Here is a 20000-nt window from a genome sequence, read left to right as displayed (position 1 = left end):
CGCCCAAAAGGTTCTCAAAAACACCGAAATGCGCTAAATTCTGCCCAAATTCAACAAATTACATTGACTTCTATGGTCCCAAAGCAGCTGGAAAAAAAAAGCGCCAAATGGCCAAGTTTTCCCGTTTTTACCCGCAGACGCTCATCCCAAGTAGCCCAATTGTCCAATCTGGCAACACTGGCTACTACAGTACAGCGGGGCATTGCCTGGTTGGGCGTCCCTCCTACGCTATTAGCATTCAGGGTGGATGGCAGTGGCCCCTGCCCTGCAGTCCCCGGCGCTGGCTGGCGAATGCCAAGGAAATGTGTGAATGTGAGTGTGAGCCTGAGAATGAGAAGGAGAGAGCCGAGCGGGCCACTGGAGGTTGGAAACTGGGCGCGCATACTGAGCGAGATCCCCCTACAAGAAAATGACAAAAAAGTCACACAAGCAGACACACACGCACGCACGCACGCACGCACGCACGCACGCACGCACGCACACACACACACACACACACACACACACACACACACACACACACACACACACACACACACACACACACACACACACACACACACACACACACACACACACACACACACACCACAAGCCGTGCAGCCCTTTTGATGACATCATTACGGTAGGGTGAAATATCTAGTGCTTTATGTGGGCAGGATGGTGGCACAATTCACAGTGACAAAGTCTTCTAAAGGAAGTATAACGGTTCCTGTCAGGAAGGATTGGTTGAAAAAACATTCCATTGACTTAGAATATAAGTCAATAGAATGGAATTGAATGACATGGAATAGAATACAATCATTGAGAGTAGATGGATTATGTACTCTCAATGAATACACAGCAATTTGGATACATGAGAGGACGCTATTGTTTGGCTCTTTTTGTCTGCAGGAGATGAAAGACATGCATAAAGAGTCTTAAAGTCTCTCGTTTGTCCTTCAGTTATTTTCCTTGTGTGCGTATCCGTCTGTGAATGAGCTGAATTGTGAATGAGTGTTTGTTTACTCCCATCTCTCAGGTGCTTTGCCCAGGGACAGAGTTGAGCGGAGCTTATTCGTGAATTATTAATATCCTGAATTGATTTGTTCAAGAGGTCAGAGCTGCACCTGTATAGCCTCTTTGTGCGATGGGAGAACAATGTCCGCCCATTGAGAGGTAGAAGGTCCAGGTGTTTATATTATTATTACAATGGCAGCGTGCCCCAACAAGCAGAGGTTGGGCTAGGCCCACTAGGCTAACCTGTCGGCACTCGAGGAACAATAAAACGTTAGCCACAATGAAAAGGAGATGTTTGGAGGAGGGCCAGACTAAGCTTCTTTGATGTACTGTAGCTTGGCACCTGAACAACAACGGACGCTACCCAAAATGAAAAGACCATATATTTTCCCTCTCATATGTCCTTGGTCCCCCAAAGGCAGTTGGCTCAGGCATTGCAAGCACCCTGTCTGTCTGTCTGTCTGTCTGTCTGTCTGTCTGTCTGTCTGTCTGTCTGTCTGTCTGTCTGTCTGTCTGTGTCTCTGTCTGTGGGTGGGTGTGTCCATCTGTCTGTCTGTCTGTCTGTCTGTAAGTAGGCCTATGTCCGTCTCTGTGTATCTGTGTGTCTATCTGTCTGCCTGTGTGTCTGTCTGTCTGTCTGTGTGTCTGTCTGTCTGTCTGTATGTAGGCCTATGTCCGTATCTGTGTGTCTGTCTGTCTCTCTGTCTATGTCTGTCTGTCTGCCCGCAGTGTGTTGCGCCACCTGCGGGTGGTGCCAAACACACATCACGTGCATTCGGTGCGGGGCCAGGTTTGCCATCTCCGATTGCTCTTGTTTATACTGTTACCTGGGCAATCCCTACAACTGTTGAAATGAAATATTGTGAGGACTGGAAGGATTTTCATGGAAAATACCAACAGAGCTGGGTGAGTACGCACTGTAAGTATGGGAGTCAGCCACATACCGCTAACTTGGACAGATGTGCTGTTAGGGCGCTAATATTTCCAAGCAACATGCCATAAGTGCCTTAGGCTAAAGTGAAGTAAAGCTCCGTATTGACACAGTGATCCCGGAAAAGGGAAACGTGGTAGAAATAGCTGGTGCACGTGGAAAGTAGACCTCGGAAGAAAGCGAAAACCAAAGGAGGCCAGTTAGCAATAAAGGAGCAGAGTGAAGGCAGAATGATATAAAGAAAGCAGGAAATCAAGAAAGAAATAGGAGAAGAAGACGGGCTCAGAAAGGAAGCATGGTTTCAGAAAGGGCACGGGGCGTCTGGAAAACTACATCTATGACGAAAGCAGAAATCAGAGAGAAGCACGGCACTCGAGAAAGAAAACAAGGGGACAAACGACTGCAATAAAGAGGTAAAGGAAGAAAATGTCAGAAGACGACGATTGTTAATAACGACAAATGGCTCACGACGAACGAACATACGAACGAACGAACGTTGATACCTGTGGTGGCCTCGGCAAAGACTGGCCCTATAAGGTTCCATTTGTAGAGGCCATAGAGCGTGACCTTGTACAAGGTACCGGGCAGCAGCTCTGTGAGCACCTGGCTGGTCTCGCCGCCCGACACCGTGACGTTGCGCATCTGCTCGCCGTCCTCAGACTCGACCTCGATCAGAAAGTTCTCAAAGGCGCCGCGCTCCGTCACCCAGGACACCAGGAAGCTGTCCCAAGACACCTCGGACACTGTCACACCGCCCACCTGGGGCTTCAGATCCTCTGGGGTTGACAAACACACCGACATGCCGTTAGCCCGGGAAAATCAGGAAAACTCACAAATACAAAAACATTTTTTTCGGAGGATGAAGACAACATAGGATAAGAGGATAAGTTGATGAGGTAAATTTGTTTTTGTTTTTTTCCAGAGGATGAAGACAGCACAGGATAAGACCATGAGGTCATTGTTGCGTTGATGAGGTAAATTTGGTGCTCATCTGGGGTTGACAAACACACCAACATGCCGTTAGCCCATCAGGAAAATGGCTACTGCAACTCTCACATACAACAGGGTTTTTTTTTTCCGGAGGATGAAGACAACACAGGGTAAGACCATGAGGTAAATTTGATGCTTGTCTGGGGTTGACAAACACACCAACATGCCGTTAGCCCATCAGGAAAATGATTCATGGTAGAGGTGCGCACCTGCAAAACTCAGGTGAAGGAGAAAAGGGTCAGATAATCATGAAAACAAAAGTTGAATGTCCTGAAAAATGAAAGAAAAAGCGAAACGGGAGCAAGTGCGTGGACATTCAACTTTGTTTTCATGATTAACTCACACATACAACATTTTGGAGGATGAAGAGAACACAGGATAAGATCATGGGGTCATTGTTGCAGTGATGAGGTCAATGTGATGCTTTGTTCGGGCTTGAAGTTGAAACGAGGTCCGTTGTCTTGTCTGTTGTTTTTGGGTGGGTGGTGGACTTGATCTAGCCTGGGCGAATAGCCGACTTGTGACTCGGTTAATCAGTCTGGCAAAAGCCATGAGGAATCCGTCTCCGTGGACGATGGGAGATGGTCTGATCTTACTCTATCATATAAATTAATTGAAGTTCCAAACTCAAATTAAAACCCATATTGTGCTTTATTAGCATGCCTGTTACGCTATAGCGTCGCAAAAGCATACAAATAACAAAACGAAAATGTGAATATAGTTATAGTATAGTATCAGGAGCTCGCGGGTGAGTTTTGCGTCACCACTCTCAACTGTTTGCTGATTGGCTAAACACTGAGAGAACCGAGCTAGAGGCTTTTGCCAGACAATGTGCAGAGCCAAAATCTTTGGGTGGAGTACATGGATGTCGTCGCCAGGCTAGACTTGATCCATTTGCTGAACAAAGGTCCAGGATATCTGTAATGCACTTCACTTTTGTTGGGAGGAATGTTGAAATTAAAGTGAATGACAGAGCGTGCATTAGACTGAATAGAACTGACACGTTAACAGAATGAAATGAATGCAGGTGTATACATTCATACATCTACTAAAAAAAATAACACATTACCATACATCCAAAAACAACCAAGTAATACAGTACAGAGCTTATGAAAAATAAAAAAGCCTTGCACTGTAAGAGCAGGACTGGAATCTTTCCCATTTCCTGCACCAATCCCCCCTGTACCAACCCCCCCCCCCCCCCCCCAACACTAACCCTCAGGTTAAACACATTCCACTTTTGTTTTCGCACAATAAAACAAAACAAACCCCCGTTCCCCCTCGGGTCCTCTTTCACACCAGAATACCCATACGTCCTCTACAGCCATAAAGGAGTTGGGGTGTGTGTGTCTGTGTATGTGTGTGTGTGGAGGGGGGGTGTGTGTGTGCTTCTACACAGTTAAAGCAAACAATACCTCCACCACCATGCATGGGCCATTAGGCTCCGCGTACAGCACAGTACAGAACAGTACATGCCATACGATACGATGCATTACATGCGCGGCGTGCAGGGAGCTGGAGGTGCACCTGACTCTCTCTCTCTCTGAGTCTCCGAGCCGTTTTTGCTGAGGCAGCGTATGGATTAATGGCCCTGAGCGAACCATTAACTCCTGAAGGTCCTTGTGTAGTCCGCCAGCCGCCCCGTACGGGGAGCAGGCAGAAAGTACACAGGACACTTCACTCACAAACAAACAAGCCGAAAGCATGCGAGGCGAAGGGGAGGGAGGGTGCGAATAGTGCTGGAGTCGTGTCAATATGAGCTATACGTCGTCAGGATGAGCTACCAAAGCCATTACAATGCACTACAACAGCGCTATTTTTTGTTTAGATTTCTACCATGTTTATTTTACCATTACGATGTTGATTGTGATGCATGTTTGTCTTTGTGTGCCTTTTATGGCCACTACTCTCCACTACTAGGGAGAAATGTCCATTTCATGCACTTTTAATGGACAATAAAGAAGTCTAAGTCTAAGTCTTCAAAGGAATAGGTTCTGGTAGCTCATCTCATCAAAGCAGTCCATATCGACAGAACGCCGGACAACATCCTGTAATGGAATTTGTTCCATTGTTTGCGGCGTCAGCACTCTAGACGATGACAATGATGATGATGATGATGAAGATGGTGATGATGGTCATGATGATGGGAGGCATGCAGGTAAGTGAGCAAGCAAGCAAGCGAGTGAATGAGGAAGATTGGAAATGCACTAAACTGGAGGCCATTATCTCTTCACCTCACTGCACACTACGCACACCATGGAGGTTGCACTGAGAAGATGGATCTCGCAAATGGAACGTGGGAAATGAAAAAAATGAATGAATGGGTGGATGGATGGATGTATAGGCAGGTGGGTGGGAGGATGGATGGATGTAAGGGTAGGTAGTTGGGAGGATGGATGGATGGTGTGGGTGGGTGAAATGGAAGGATGTACTGCAGTGATGGAGGGATGAAATGATTGGCCCAGCGCCAAACAAAAGCTTGGCAGGTACTTTGAGGAGTTGGACTGAGAGAGAGACATTAAGAGAGAGAGAGAGAGAGAGGGGGGATGATGAGCCGCTTCACGGTCTGTGTGGAGGATGTCTGCCATTATCCCTCCCAGGGGACTGTATTGAAAGTAGACGCTGCCATCATCACTATCATCCAGGACTGGGCTGGGGGAGAAATAGGGCCCAGGCACTTTTGGCTTAAAGGGACACTGTGTGAGATTTTTAGTTTTTTATTTCCAGAATTCATGCTGCCCATTCACTAATCTTACCTTTTGCATGAATAGTATTCATTAATAAAGTATTAAATTAATAAAGTATTCATTATGACTGGAAAAAATAGCATTTTTCATACATGAAAAGGGGGATCTTCTCCATGGTCCACCATTTTGAATTTCCAAAAAAAGCCATTATTAGCTGCAAAAATGACTCTACTTGGACCATACTAGGACATATTTGTTTATTACCTAGTAAACTTTCATGTAAAGATCAAATTTGGCAATAGGCAGCCCAGTTTCAATGAGCAGCATAGTCGCAGTACCTTTTTTGACCATTTCCTGCACAGTGTACCTTTAAAGGGCCCCTCATAATTTAGTGGTCCAGAACTGACTCACCAGTGGGCCCCCACATCCTTGTGGGCCATATTTTCTGAAATGTCAAAAAGTATATTGTTTTGTCTCTTTTACATTTCTGAAAATGGGGGCCCACAAGGGTGCGGGGCACAACCGGGAAATGCCCGCTATGCCAGATGGCCAGTCCAGCCCTATCAATAGGGGCCCACAAGGGTGCTGGGCCCACCGGGAAATGCCCAGTATGCCAGATGTCCAGACCAGCCCTGCTATCATCATACACCAGACACCCATCCTAACTCTCCTCACACGCATCATTCATGAGAATGAGATTCAAATGCAGCAGGAGAGGAAGCTCTTGTGCGCTATTTAACATATCTAGACGATGCCAAGGACTGTAGAGATAATTCCTTAGGAAAACGAATGTTGATTTTTTTTTTAAAGGTTACAATTGAAAAGATATTTCAGTGATTATTCATTGTTTTAGAGTGTGTGATGGTTATTATTATTATTAATAATAATAATAATAATAAAAGATGGGTTTTATATAGCGCTTTTCTTGGTACTCAAAGTCGCTTGAGTTTCTCCGTCTCTGTTCTCTCAAGTCAAACTCCCACATAAAAACCTCCAGAGTTGAAGCTTTTTGTGCATGGCGGTGTTACATAAATGGTAATGGTAGCGGTAATGGTGGGGGTTATAGTGGATGATGATGATGGATGGTCTCCAAGGTGTGCTTTTTATTTCTGCACCATTCACACTGACTTTTTTCCCCCGCAAGCGCATGCAGATGGCGGGCGGCTTTCCCCATGTCATGCAATGTCTTTGGCTCGACTACTCTTGTGGTAGGAGCATTTTCATGCAACCCTCTTCTTCCCCTTTTTTTGTCCCCAAAGCCCACCCCACCACAAAGTGAGGCTCACTGGAGGAGGGAAAAAAAAGAAAAAAAACTCAATTCAACTAATCAATCCAACTAATATAATTCAGGCTTTTCTTTTTGGTTTTTGACCCACGTCCTTTCAATTGGGTTATGTTTGGTTTGTGGTCGGTGCTCCATCATGAAACACATATTTCTTTCTTTTTTTTCCCAATGAAAATCCATTTTTTTCCAACAAAGGGGTCGTGCACCCTTTATTGACTCACTCAAATGGCTTTTCAAACACTTGAGCTCAAAAAGTCATGTAATCCTCCCAGCACACAGCACCTCAATGCATACAATCAGGGGTGTCGAGGGGGGGCACAAAGGGGACCGTTGTCCCAGGCACAGGGAGAGAGGGGGCCCAGAATTGGGTCCTCATTACATTGTATGCATTGGGCTGGCGGTGGGGGGGGGGGCTTTCAGATGACTTTGTCCTGGGCCCAGCCAAAGCTGTCAGCGGCCCTGCATACAATGTGTAAGTTATGCCCAATACAATAACACACCATCCCTCCTCTCCACTCTGAACGACCCCCCTCCGCCTCCCCAATACGCACCCCCCCTCTCTCCTCTTACCAATCCCCTTTTATAAGCCGGCGGTGGCGAGAAGAGCTGCCTGTTTGTCCTACGTGTCTGGAAATGATAATGGCACGCCATAAATGAATGCGTTGGGATTATGGCACCGCCGATCGGCCCGAGACAATGCATTAACAGGAACCCCAGCATGTGGCCTATTTATCAAATCGCCCCAGAGTTCATCGTGGTCAAAATCGCACAAAACCAGAGGGGACCGCCGCTCACGCTCCCGACAATTACCACATGAATGAGCTTTGTGGGCGTGTGCGTGTGTGTGTGTGTGTGTGTGTGTGTGTGTAGAGCCCATCGTGGCCCATCTCATTCTCTCTTTCCAAATCTCATCCTCCATCCATCAGACGCATGGAGAGCAAAGCAAAAAGAGCTGCTTTTTTGGGGTTTTTTTTCAAATCAAACTTGGGGGCTAATTGGCTTACTTCAGGCAACTCTTGGATGGAGGAAATTAAATTAAGCGAAAAACCAAAGGCAGCGGCTGGCCACCAAGTTTGAATAGGGGACGATTGCCTAATGACTCCAAGAGCACCAGCAGCATATTGGCGGTTTAATGATTCAGCAAACCAGAACACTCAGCTTTCCTTTCCTACTTGGGGTCCATCATAGATGACAAACTAACTTTTAACAGCAACACTGATATGCTGTGCAAAAAAGGGCAGCAGCGACTATACTGCCTTAGGAAGTTGGCAAGGTTCCACGTGGACAAGACCCTAATGACTTTGTTTTATAGGTCTTTTATAGAATCAATTCTTACATTCTCTGCGATCTGTTGGTATGCCTTCCTTAATGTTAAGAGCAAGAATGCCATATCAAAGATTATTAAGGTTTGTAGCAACATTACTGGTGTTCAACAGAAAAGCAGGACTGCGCTGTACGAGGAACAGGTAATAAGGAAGGCCGAATGTATTTTAGAAAATTACTCCCATCCCCTGCATAAGGAATTCCAGTTTTTACCTTCTGGTTCCCGTTTTAAATGCCCATTAGCTAGGACAAATAGATATAAAAATTCATTTTTACCCTCTGCTATTCAGCTGCTAAATTCCATTAGGAAGCACAGATAGCCATGAGTTGTATGTCTAGCTACTGTAAGCCCTACTCTGTAGATCTTTCTTTAGATTACACTTTTATCTTAACCCCTCCACCACCCCTCCACGGTTATTTATGTCTGTTAAATGTTTTATGTGGGTGCGTGTGTGTGTGTGTGCGGGTGTGAGAGGTGTACCACCATTGCAAAACAATTGCCCATACTGGGACAAATAAAGGCTACTACTACTACTAGCTTTCCTTTCTTCTAGAACTCTTTCCCTCTAGAACCCTTACTTTTAGTATTTGGTCCCCACCAGCTTGCTGCTCCCCCATCTCCACCCCCACCCCTCCACCCCCCACCCCTCACCGTGTCATATCGATTTATGCCCACGGTTGTATGGTTAATGATTACAGCTGTTGCATAACTTTAGAATGTTCCTCAGGAAATGTTTTCCTTGGATGTTTAAGCTGTACCCAAGCCCCAATGCACCCCCTTTACCCACACACACACACACACCCACATAGCCCCACACACCACCCCGAACCCCGAAAACCACAGAAACCGTGAAAAAAAAACACCCTGTAGAAACGCCATAATCATAGTATTTGTTTTTCCCTGTGTTTCTTTAAGAAAGCAAAACGAACCCACATGTACAGTACTAAATGAACCTTCTGAGAATGGGGTGGTGGTGGTTGGTAGAAGCCATAAAACAGCCTACAGGAGCAACAATGAATTCAATTCATGCCTGAATCTGGCCTTGGCTGGATGGCTGGCTGGATGGTTGGATCCCGCGCTGGCTGGAAGTATGTGGGCACTCACTGGCTAAAAAAAAGTGCCCCTGCGGAAACAATGGGGAGTCAAAAAACACCGAACTGAAGCCGAGCATTTCTTAAATCGAGTTAGATATTAGATATGCTCTTTATCCACAGTGCCATGAGTGTCATGTCATGTTCTGACTCCAAAACCCCACGTGGTCTTGGAGTCCTTTGGGCACTTCAAGCAAACCCAAACCAACACACCATCCCAATATAATACCATGCAAAAGGAGTAGAAAACAAACAAACAAGCACACTAAAAAAAGATGCAACACACACACATACAGTACACACACTAAACCAAAAACTTGGTCATAGGGTGAAGGGACATTTTCACACCTGGCTTGACCGACCTGTGACAGACACAAAAGACAAACACACACACAGTAAACCGCAAACACTTGGTCTCAAGGTGTAGGGACAGGGACAAGGTGTAGGGACAAATAGACTGAACCAGAGACAAATACACACACACACACACACACACACACACACACACACACACACACACACACACACACACACACACACACACACACACACACACACACACACACATACACACACACACACACACACACACACACACACACACACACACACACACACACGCACATTGCGGGGAACATAGGACCCGGGGAACATAGGACCTGGGGAACATAGGGATGACCCCGTTTTCACGGTTGTCTTGACCGACCTGTGGATGCGGTGATGGTGGCGGGGGCGCTCTTCCTCTTGGCCCTCTCGGCCACCAGGGTGATGGTGTACATCATGCCGGGCGTCAGGTTCACCAGCGTGTGGGTGTTGGCTCCTCCGGGAACCTCCACCTCCGTGTGGCGGCCGTCAGCCGACACAAACACCAGCCTGTAGATAGGGCAAGATAGGGCGATATGGCAAACATGTTATATCAGAATTTAAAAGGACATTTTTAACGGCTGTCTTGTCTTGACCAGCGTGTGGGTGTTGGCTCCGCCCGGCACCTCCACCTCCGTGTGGTGGCCGTCAGTCGACACGAAGACCAGCCTGGAGAAATTTCACATCACGATTTCTTAACCTACAATTGTTTTTTTTTTTGTTTCTGTTTTTTTTAATTATCACAATCTTCAAAAAAAAAAAAAACCAGACAATTTAGGCGCTATTGTATTGTATGATAAATTCAGTAAAAAATAGAAAAAAGACAATAACACTACTGGCACGAAGAGACCAGATGCGACTTGAGCGTCTCTGCCGACTGACGTAATCGAGTTTGTATTGAGTCGCTGGCGACTAGAGGCAATTTGAGCGCCTTGAGCGACAGATTGAAGTTGGATTTAAGCAAATATTATGCAAATTAACTATGAAGCGGTTCAGCACCGGCCGCCAGACAACTGGAATGCCGACATGCTTGCATTCTGCTTCTAACAGGCATACTCTGTCGCTTCTACTGCTTGTATCGCTCTTGCTACACAGTCCAGCAATTCTCTATTGCTTAATCTGCCACCGCCTGGTTAGTAAGTAACATCACTCTGATAGAGTGAACATCAGCACTCTGATAAAGTAAACATCCTCACGGTAGGGACACATACACGCGAATTTGCGAACTTTGCCATTCATTCCTATGAGAGAGGCGAAGGCAAGCGATGGCAAGCGAACAGGAGCGAAGCGAAATTATTAAAGAAAGTTTAATGTTATGCAAATGAGGAGCGAATTCGCCTGCCGCGGCCCAATCAAATCAACAACATAACTGTTCCATTCCATTTGATTCGCCGCGACGACCTGATGACTGTTGGATTTAGCCTCTCTTCGCTTCGCTTGCTTCGCTCCTATGTGTCCCTACCGTCACTCCGAAGGCAATCTATCTACATGATTTCTCCACTTAGTCAGATTTTTGACAATCCTCTACTCGATTTTACGATTTCCGCTGTAGTATCATCATATGGCACACCCCTACCTGTAGATGTCGATCTTGGCCATGGGCTTCCTCCAGACCAGCACCAGTGTGGTCTCACTCGACTCGCTCACCTCCAGGTCCTTAGGAGCATCGATGTCTAGAGAGAGGGGAACAGGGGGAAAACAACGGAACAAACCATCAAGCTCATGCCGTTCTATATATTATTAGATGATCGCATTCTTGTTGTCTAGAGGGAAAGGGGAAAAACAATGGAGCAAGTACACGAACATAGGCTTAGTGGCATATGGGAAACAATTACAAAAAAAAACTCAAACTCATGACCTTCATTGTATTATTAGATGATTGTACTACCTAGAGGGAGTATGGAGCCAGTACCAAAAAACCTCTCTGTCACTTAGAGCCAATCTCTTCAGCCTCAGCATTTTTACATTTTTCATCTGTTTAAAAGCTTTTTATCCAATAGTGACATACAGTATGTGGTTACATATGTGATGTATGCATATATGGAAAACAACATGGTCTTGGTCCTAGTTGCTTAAACTGGAGAGTCAAGCCATCAAACATTATGAGGTTCATTGATTTTAGAGGAGTATATGTATCTAGAGAGGGAATATGGAAAAAACAGACCAAGTGTCATTATACAAAAGATAGAATTGAAGAGAAAGAGTTACATTGGAGAACCATCAAACCATCCATCAATGTGACACTCAGCACCCTTATGATTGCATTTGAAATACCTAAAGAGGGAATATTTATAACAATGGAACATGGAACAACTGAATTGGAAAATCAAACCATCAAGTGAAAACCTTAGTGGCTTCTGTCAAGGCCACAAAAACGTTGGTTGGAAGATCTGAACACAATGATGATTGCATTCGAAATATCTAAAGAGGGAATATTTAAAACAATGGAACATGGAAAAAGTACCAGACAGTTGGCATAATGAGTTAGAATTCGTTAAGTAGGAGAATCAAACCATCGAGCAATGTGACATTCATTGTATTCAGATGTTCCAATCAACCTTTTTGTGGTCTTGACAGAAGCCACTAAGGTTTTCCATCCTGGTAATGGAAGCCACATATAATGACAAATGACATTTAAAAAGAAAAACAAAGGATGTAAAAGGTCTCACCAGTCACGGCATTGGTTGTTGTGGGTGCACTCTCACGTTCGTCCTTGACTGCAGTCACCCCCATACCGTACTCCGTTCCCGGCCTCAAGCCTGAAGAAGAAGAGGAAGAAGAAGAAGAAGAAGAAGAAGAAGAAGTAGAAGAAAAAAATGATGAAGAAGAAGAAGAAGAAGTAGAAGAAAAAGAAGATGAAGAAGAAGAAGAAGAGGAGGAGGAGGAGGAAAAAGATGAAGAAGAAGAATAGGAAGAAGAAGAAGAAGAAGAAGAAGAAGAAGAAGAAGAAGAAGAAGAAGAAGAAGAAGAAGAGGAGGAAGAAGAAGATGAAGAAGAAGAAGAAGAAGAAGAAGAAGAGGAGGAGAAGGAGGAAGAAGAAGAAGAAGATGCAGAAGATGATGAAGAAGAGGAAGAAGAGGAAGGACAGAAAGCAGCACAAAAATAGAACACTGGCTGATGAAAACGTTCTCACTGTCAGCAAAAAATCAACAACAAAAACGGGTTGCTGAAGAAGACTTCTTGACACACACACGGTTTACATGTTACTGGATATGTAAGGAAAACACAGGGCCGGGTTGATTTGCAAGTCTTATGTGGCCGTCTCCTGCAGTGGCCAAGGCCGAGGGAGGCTGCTGTGGCTTTCTGTGGGCTTTTGATGTGAGGGCCACTTGAGCAAGAGGCTGTGTGTGACAGTGCCGCGCCACAGGCCAAACACAATATTTTGCCTCCACTCAAGAGAGGCTTGATAGCACTGACACCCCGCGAGGAGGGAGGCCCTCCCCTCCCCTGCGTCCAAGCATCAACCAAACCAAGCACCCCCCAGACTCTCTCTCTCTCTCTCTCTCTCTCCATCTCTTACACAGACTCTCGGTAACGCTTTATTTTACGGTACAGTATTTACTATGTACTTTCTGGGTAACAACTGGGTAACAGAGGGAAATTACATGGTACCTAGAATGTAAAAAGAGGGTAATTACGATGTAAATACTGTGTAATTACAGGGGGAAAAAACTCAAAAGTTACCATGAAACTACACTGTGTATTTTCTGGGTAACAAATGGGTAACAGAGAGAAATTACCCAATTGTTATCCAGAAAATACACAGTGTAGTTTCTTGGTAAGTTTTGAGTTTTCCCCTGTAATTACATAGTATTTACATCGTAATTACCCCCTTTTTTCCATTCTAGGTACCATGTAACTTCTCTCTACGGTACAGTATTTACTATGTACTTTCTGGGTGACAACAGGGTAACAGAGAGAAGTTACATGGTACCTAGAATGTAAAAAGGGGGTAATTACGATGTAAATACTATGTAATTAGAGGGAAAAACCTCAAAACTTACCATGAAACTTACACTGTGTATTTTCTGGGTAACAATTGGGTCAGAGAGAGGAATTAGATGGTCTCTAAAATTTAAAAGGGGGGTTACTACTAAGTAGATGCTATGTAATTGAGAAGAAAATATCTCGTGAATTACTACGAAAGTACGCTGTAATTTCTGGGTAATTATTGTTTGATGGCAATTTAACAAAGGATGAATGTTGGCCTACTACCTATTTGCCTGTTTGTTTTACAGCAATACCACATTTAATTACTAGGTTAATGTGATGCTCTGGATGGTAATTACACAACTCCAAAGTCAGAACTTACAAGGAACAGTAGTTCATTGTAGTTACTGTGTTTATCACCATACATACCCATTTATTGCATAGGTAAATGTGGTAGGCCTACTTACCTGACAAAACAATTGCTGGTGTCACACATTGCCATTGGGCTTTATCTTCATTCTTGTAGCCATTGAGTCAAAAGTGTTTGGTAAGTACATGGTAGGTTTCTGCACTGTTACCAAGTAACATATATTTATTTACCAGGTAAAGAAGGGAAAACTGTACCGTAAAGTAAAGCGAATGTTCTTACCAAAGTATTACCAATTTCTTACCAAGCAATTAAACTTGCTATATATCATGTAAGTACATGGTAAGTATCTGCACTGTTACCAAGTAACAGATATTCAGTTACCAGGTAAAGAAGGGGAAACTGTACTGTAAAGTAAAGCGAACGCTCTTACCGAAGTATTACCAATTTCTTACCAAGCAATTAAACTTATTTCATGTATCATGTAAGTACATGGTAGGTTTCTGCACTGTTACCGAGTTACAGATATTCAGTTAGGCTACCAGGTAAAGAAGGGGAAACTGTACTGTAAAATAAAGCGAACGCTCTTTCCAAAGTATTACCAATTTCTTACCAAGCAATTATACTTCATATCATGTAAGTACATCTACACTGTTACCAAATTACAGATATTCAGTTACCAGGTAAAGAAGGGAAAACTGTTCTCATAGGACTCGGTGTTAATTGCTAGCATGGAGATAAAATTTGCACTGCTGTAGTCAGAGAACGGCAGGAAGTACAGGAGAAAGGTAAAACCCAATAACTTAACTCAAGGGGAAGTGTAATACGAGCTCATTTCCAAACATGGGACAGTATCACTTTAACATCCGAGTTGGCAGCAGATATAAAGACTCATCAGACCAGGCCTACATTTTTTACAATACAAGACTAGAGAAAGTATTGCCTGGACTGATGAGTGTATTTCTGCTGCCAACTCGGATGGCTGCCTTGTTCCACATACACACAGATGCACTGTATTTTATTATTATTAGGCCTATTTCATTCCAGAATTCCTGCTGCCCATTCTTCATTTTCATTTTCATGAATAGCACTTTTCAATTTCTAGGCATTATGACAGCAAACATTGCATTTTTCATCAATGAAAAAATGAAAAGGGGTATTTTCTCCATGATCCTCAATTTTTAATTTCCAGAAACAGGCATTTTTAGCTGCAAAACTTACTATGTTCATGTAACCCAGTTGACAAATGCATATTAAAAAGGTATTAGTTGATTAAATAGCATAAATAGTCAAATGGGATAATACATAGTGATAATACTGATAAGGCAATTCATGAATGATGGGTTGTTATTGTTAAAAACACGATTAACATATATATTTGATATAGCCTAACTTTTACTGTGACAGTTACGTTATGGGACTTTTATTTTGACATGCGTTTCCACGCATTCAGCTTTCCGTGGAGCAGTTCTAGTCAGTTGAGCTGAGAAGAGCTCCAAAGCTGAATTGAAGACTCCGTTTCTTCTGCTCCACCTTGGAGCTAGATATTGATAGAAAAGTAATTCTAAGTTAATGATAACTACTTCTAAGTTTCCTTTTGGACCACCGAGCGACCTGCTCTGTAAATCTTTTGTGTTTTGAAGAGAAAGAAGCTGCGCTTCGTCGTGTATTGTTTCTGTTGAATCGTCTCGGTAAGGCAACCACCTGTAACTTATTTTCCCTACTGATGTAACTTGAGTGTTATTGCTTATCACTGTGAAATACTTCGGTGAAACTTCAGGATTGTAGTTTGTTTTGTTAATACTTGTTGTGTTTAGTGTGAAAAGGGTATATTTTGGTTGAATTGAGTAAGTTTAAAAGCTTGGAATGAGCTGCCTAATTCACATGCTTGTGATCACGCACCCATCACGTGCGAGGGTAGAGGTCTGAACGAGTCCTCCTTATCATTACTGTGCTCGGCAATATCTGTGTGTAATTCCCGCGGTTTCAGTACCGAGTGATGTTTTTCATAGTATTCATCCTGTTATTTGATAATGGTTATGTAACTGAATGGTATGCCATGCTTTTCAGTATAAATGAAGTGTAAGCTTATGCGGTTTCCATATATTTTCCTTTGAGAAGATTGATATTGATGTTGTACAACCAGAGGTGGAAAGAGTAGGCTACAGAAAATTTGTACTCAAGTAAAAGTATCTTTACTTTGCCTAAATCCTACTCGAGTAAAAGTAAAAGTAGGCCTACCTATCTAAAAATCTACTCAAGTAAAAGTAAAAAGTACTTCACTTAAAAATGCAATTTGAGTAAAAGTACTTAGTAACATTTAATTAGCTTTCCTCTCGACAATTTAATGTTTCTTTTTCTTGAATATCGTCCTCCATAACCTCTATCTCTTGCTTGGCACCAGCCATCATCCAATACATTGATCAAAGATAGTACAATCGTGGAAATGCTGTGTGCCATCCTGCATAATCTTTCATTTCCGGCAGATTGTGGCATTATTTTGCGTGGCATTTTGTATATTTTTTACTCAGTACTCTGGCCAGGTTCCAGTGTAATTGAGTTAACTACTTGGGTCAAATGTACTCAAATACTAGTAAAAGTATTCATTTTAAAAACTACTTAAAAAGTACAACGTAGGCCTACTCATAAATGCTACTCAAGTACAATACTTGAGTAAATGTAATTACCGTATTTTCGGGACCAAAAGACGCACTGGGTTAAAAGACGCACCATCAAGGACCATGACTTTTTTCACAGACAAGACGCACTGCGTCATAGGACGCACTTCATAACTAATGTCATTATTTCATAACTAATGCTGTTGTTGTTAGGAATGCACAAAAAATAACATGCGTGGCCGAATACACGCAATATCAAACGTTGCCGAATATCACTAGCGTTTTCGAGCAGTTTCTTAAAGTAGGCTATGACATGAAGCCAACATAAAGCAAAAGATTCATAACATTGAAAAAGAATCGCCTGGTATTTCAGGAGTCGCGACCCTCATCTCTCCTCGAGATCTGCTCCGTGTCTCTCCCTCCCCTCCCTCCCTCCCACACACACACGCGCAGGCACAGCGTCGGCCACCCGTGCCCTTTTTTAACAGGAGTAGCCTACTTTTCAGTGCAATCCTGGCTGGAAAAAAACATTGTTGCCCATTCATCCATGACGAAGACACTTAGGCAGTCATGAAATAGTGGTAGTGTTGTCGCACAATAGCAAACATCTTTCTCTGATGTGACGATGCATTTTCGCGGAACTTCTGAACTCCGCTTTCATAAACCTACCCGACGGTTGTTGTCTGATCTTTTTTCAATGTTCGCTAATGTTTGAAATTTAACTATAGGGTCTGTGCGTAGGCACAGTAGATAAGAATCACTGGTGTGCCGATCGCAAAGGATGTTGAAGTGTAGAGTCTTGCAACTTGTTTCAGTCAAGGACACTGAAATACCAGTCAACGGCCCTTCCACGCTTTTCACATGCTTTACTGCAATAACGTCTTGCGAATGCATGCAACCATGCACACAACTATGTCAACGAGAGCGCGTACGCCATCATAACTCTGCATCGAGCAAATAATATGCAACAGCTTGCAATGCGCGCACGAGAGAGAGAGAGAGAGAGAGAGAGAGAGAGAGGCGTCATTCTGAACAGGTGCCATTGTAACCTGGCTACTGTAGGCTACACAGCCTGCCCCGCGACGCTCTTGATTACTGGTATAGGCTACCCAGAAGAAGCCTATTTTTTCATAACGTGCAGACCCGATTCCCCCCAAAGTCGTTCTAAAATATCGACAGAGTCTTGCGGCCATGATTTTTTTTCCACACATTGGACGCACTGGCTTATTAGACGCTCTGGCAGTTTTTGACAATATTTTATGATTTTATATGCGTCTTATGGTCCGGAAAATACGGTAGTTACTTTCCACCCCTGTGTACAACTACTTTAAGTTTAAACTGTTTGAACTGATATTTGATAAGAAATGTGAACATTGTCCTGTGTACATGTGTAGCTTAACTAAGGGTATGGTTACACAGGTGACGTTTTTTGAACCTGGATTCCGCTGTGGATTGATGACTGCGTTTGATGGCGAGCCACCCACCCCATTGAGTCGGATCCTGTCCTGTGTCATTGTACATGGCGCATATGTGGTAGGGTTGTGACCTGCCTGTGTCACAACAACACTGACTGACTGACTTGAGTTGTTACTTTAACGGTTTACAATCTGAACTAAGGCCTTGAACTGAACGGAACTACTATAAAGGAACTACTTTTTCTTTTTTTTTTCTTGAACAACTGAAAGGAACTCTTTTCTCTTTGAGGATTCAAAGGACTGATTTAAAGGACTGTTCCCAACTTTTGGAAAATAGACAATTACTCACTTTTGAAGGACAATTCATTTTATTTTATTTTAAAGGGTCAATTCTTTTCTTTTATTTTGGGAATATGTACATATTTTCTAGCTTGCAATTCATAACTAAAGAAAGAAAAAAAGTATATCCTTGTGTGGTGTCTTTTAATTGCACTTATCTTTTTGCACTCTCCCAGAGCCTAGTGTCTTTATTCTCTAGCTATTGAACCTGGCCTATCATCGACGTGTACATACCTAGTAGTGGGTTACATTCATACTAGTATATATTAGTTTATTACCTAAACATAATAAAATTTGGCAATAAGCAGCACAGTTCCAATGAGCAGCATATTTGCAATACTGTCGTTTGCCACAATATACAATAAAAAAAAAATGATTTCCACAATAATGCTTTGATTTGCTTTTGATGTATTTTTTTTCCCTTCTTTACCTGGTAAATGAATATCTGTTACTCGGTAACAGTGCAGAAACCTACCATGTACTTACATGATATATGAAACACGTTTACTTTCTTGGTAAGAAATTGGTAATACTTTGGTAAGAGCGTTCACTTTACTTTACAGTACAGTTTCCCCTTCTTTACCTGGTAACTGAATATCTGTAACTCGGTAACAGTGCAGAAACTTACCATGTACTTACATGATACATGAAATAAGTTTAATTGCTTGGTAAGAGATTGGTAATACTTTGGTAAGAGCGTTCGCTTTACTTTACAGTACAGTTTCCCTTTCTTTACCTGGTAACTGAATATCTGTTACTTGGTAACAGTGCAGATACTTACCATGTACTTACATGATATATAACAAGTTTATTTTCTTGGTAAGAAATTGGTAATACTTTGGTAAGAGCATTCGCTTTACTTTACAGTACAGTTTCCCCTTCTTTACCTAGTAACTGAATATCTGTAACTCGGTAACAGTGCAGAAACTTACCATGTACTTACATGATTTATGAAACAAGTTTAATTACTTGGTAAGAAATTGGTAATACTTTGGTAAGAGTGTTCACTTCACTTTACAGTACAGTTTCCTTTTCTTTACCTGGTAACTGAATATCTGTAACTCAGTAACAGTGCAGAAACTTACCATGTACTTACATGATACATGAAATAAGTATAATTGCTTGGTAAGAAATTGGTAATACTTTGGTAAGAGCGTTCGCTTTACTTTACAGTACAGTTTCCCCTTCTTTACCTGGTAACTGAATATCTGTAACTCGGTAACAGTGCAGAAACTTACCATGTACTTACATGATACATGAAATAAGTATAATTGCTTGGTAAGAAATTGGTAATACTTTGGTAAGAGCGTTCGCTTTACTTTACAGTACAGTTTCCCCTTCTTTACCTAGTAACTGAATATCTGTAACTCGGTAACAGTGCAGAAACTTACCATTTACTTACATGATTTATGAAACAAGTTTAATTACTTGGCAAGAAATTGGTAATACTTTGGTAAGAGCGTTCACTTTACTTTACAGTACAGTTTCCTCTTCTTTACCTGGTAACTGAATATCTGTTACTTGGTAACAGTGCAGAAACTTACCATGTACTTACATGATACATGAAATAAGTATAATTGCTTGGTAATACTTTGGTAAGAGCGTTCGCTTTACTTTACAGTACAGTTTCCCCTTCTTTACCTGGTAACTGAATATCTGTT

The 20000-nt window shown here is 42.8% G+C and overlaps 1 protein-coding gene across 2 annotated transcripts in view; it reads right to left on the bottom strand.

Moving 5' to 3' along the window:
• Positions 1-20000, bottom strand: part of tncb (tenascin Cb) — a 102424-nt gene that overhangs the window by 28023 nt on the left and 54401 nt on the right. The window contains exons 11-14 of one of the 2 annotated variants that reach the window (XM_063194827.1): positions 12340-12429; positions 11247-11343; positions 10014-10180; positions 2434-2706 (exon numbers count right to left, since the gene is read on the bottom strand). In XM_063194827.1, coding sequence (XP_063050897.1) covers positions 2434-2706; positions 10014-10180; positions 11247-11343; positions 12340-12429 — 627 coding nt within the window. The remainder of the gene's footprint in view (positions 1-2433; positions 2707-10013; positions 10181-11246; positions 11344-12339; positions 12430-20000) is intronic. The other variant, XM_063194828.1, reaches the window with a different exon arrangement.

The sequence above is a fragment of the Engraulis encrasicolus genome, chromosome 3 (genome assembly GCF_034702125.1).
Source record: "Engraulis encrasicolus isolate BLACKSEA-1 chromosome 3, IST_EnEncr_1.0, whole genome shotgun sequence".
Taxonomy (NCBI): domain Eukaryota; kingdom Metazoa; phylum Chordata; class Actinopteri; order Clupeiformes; family Engraulidae; genus Engraulis; species Engraulis encrasicolus.
This window is presented reverse-complemented; position numbering and strand designations above follow the sequence as displayed.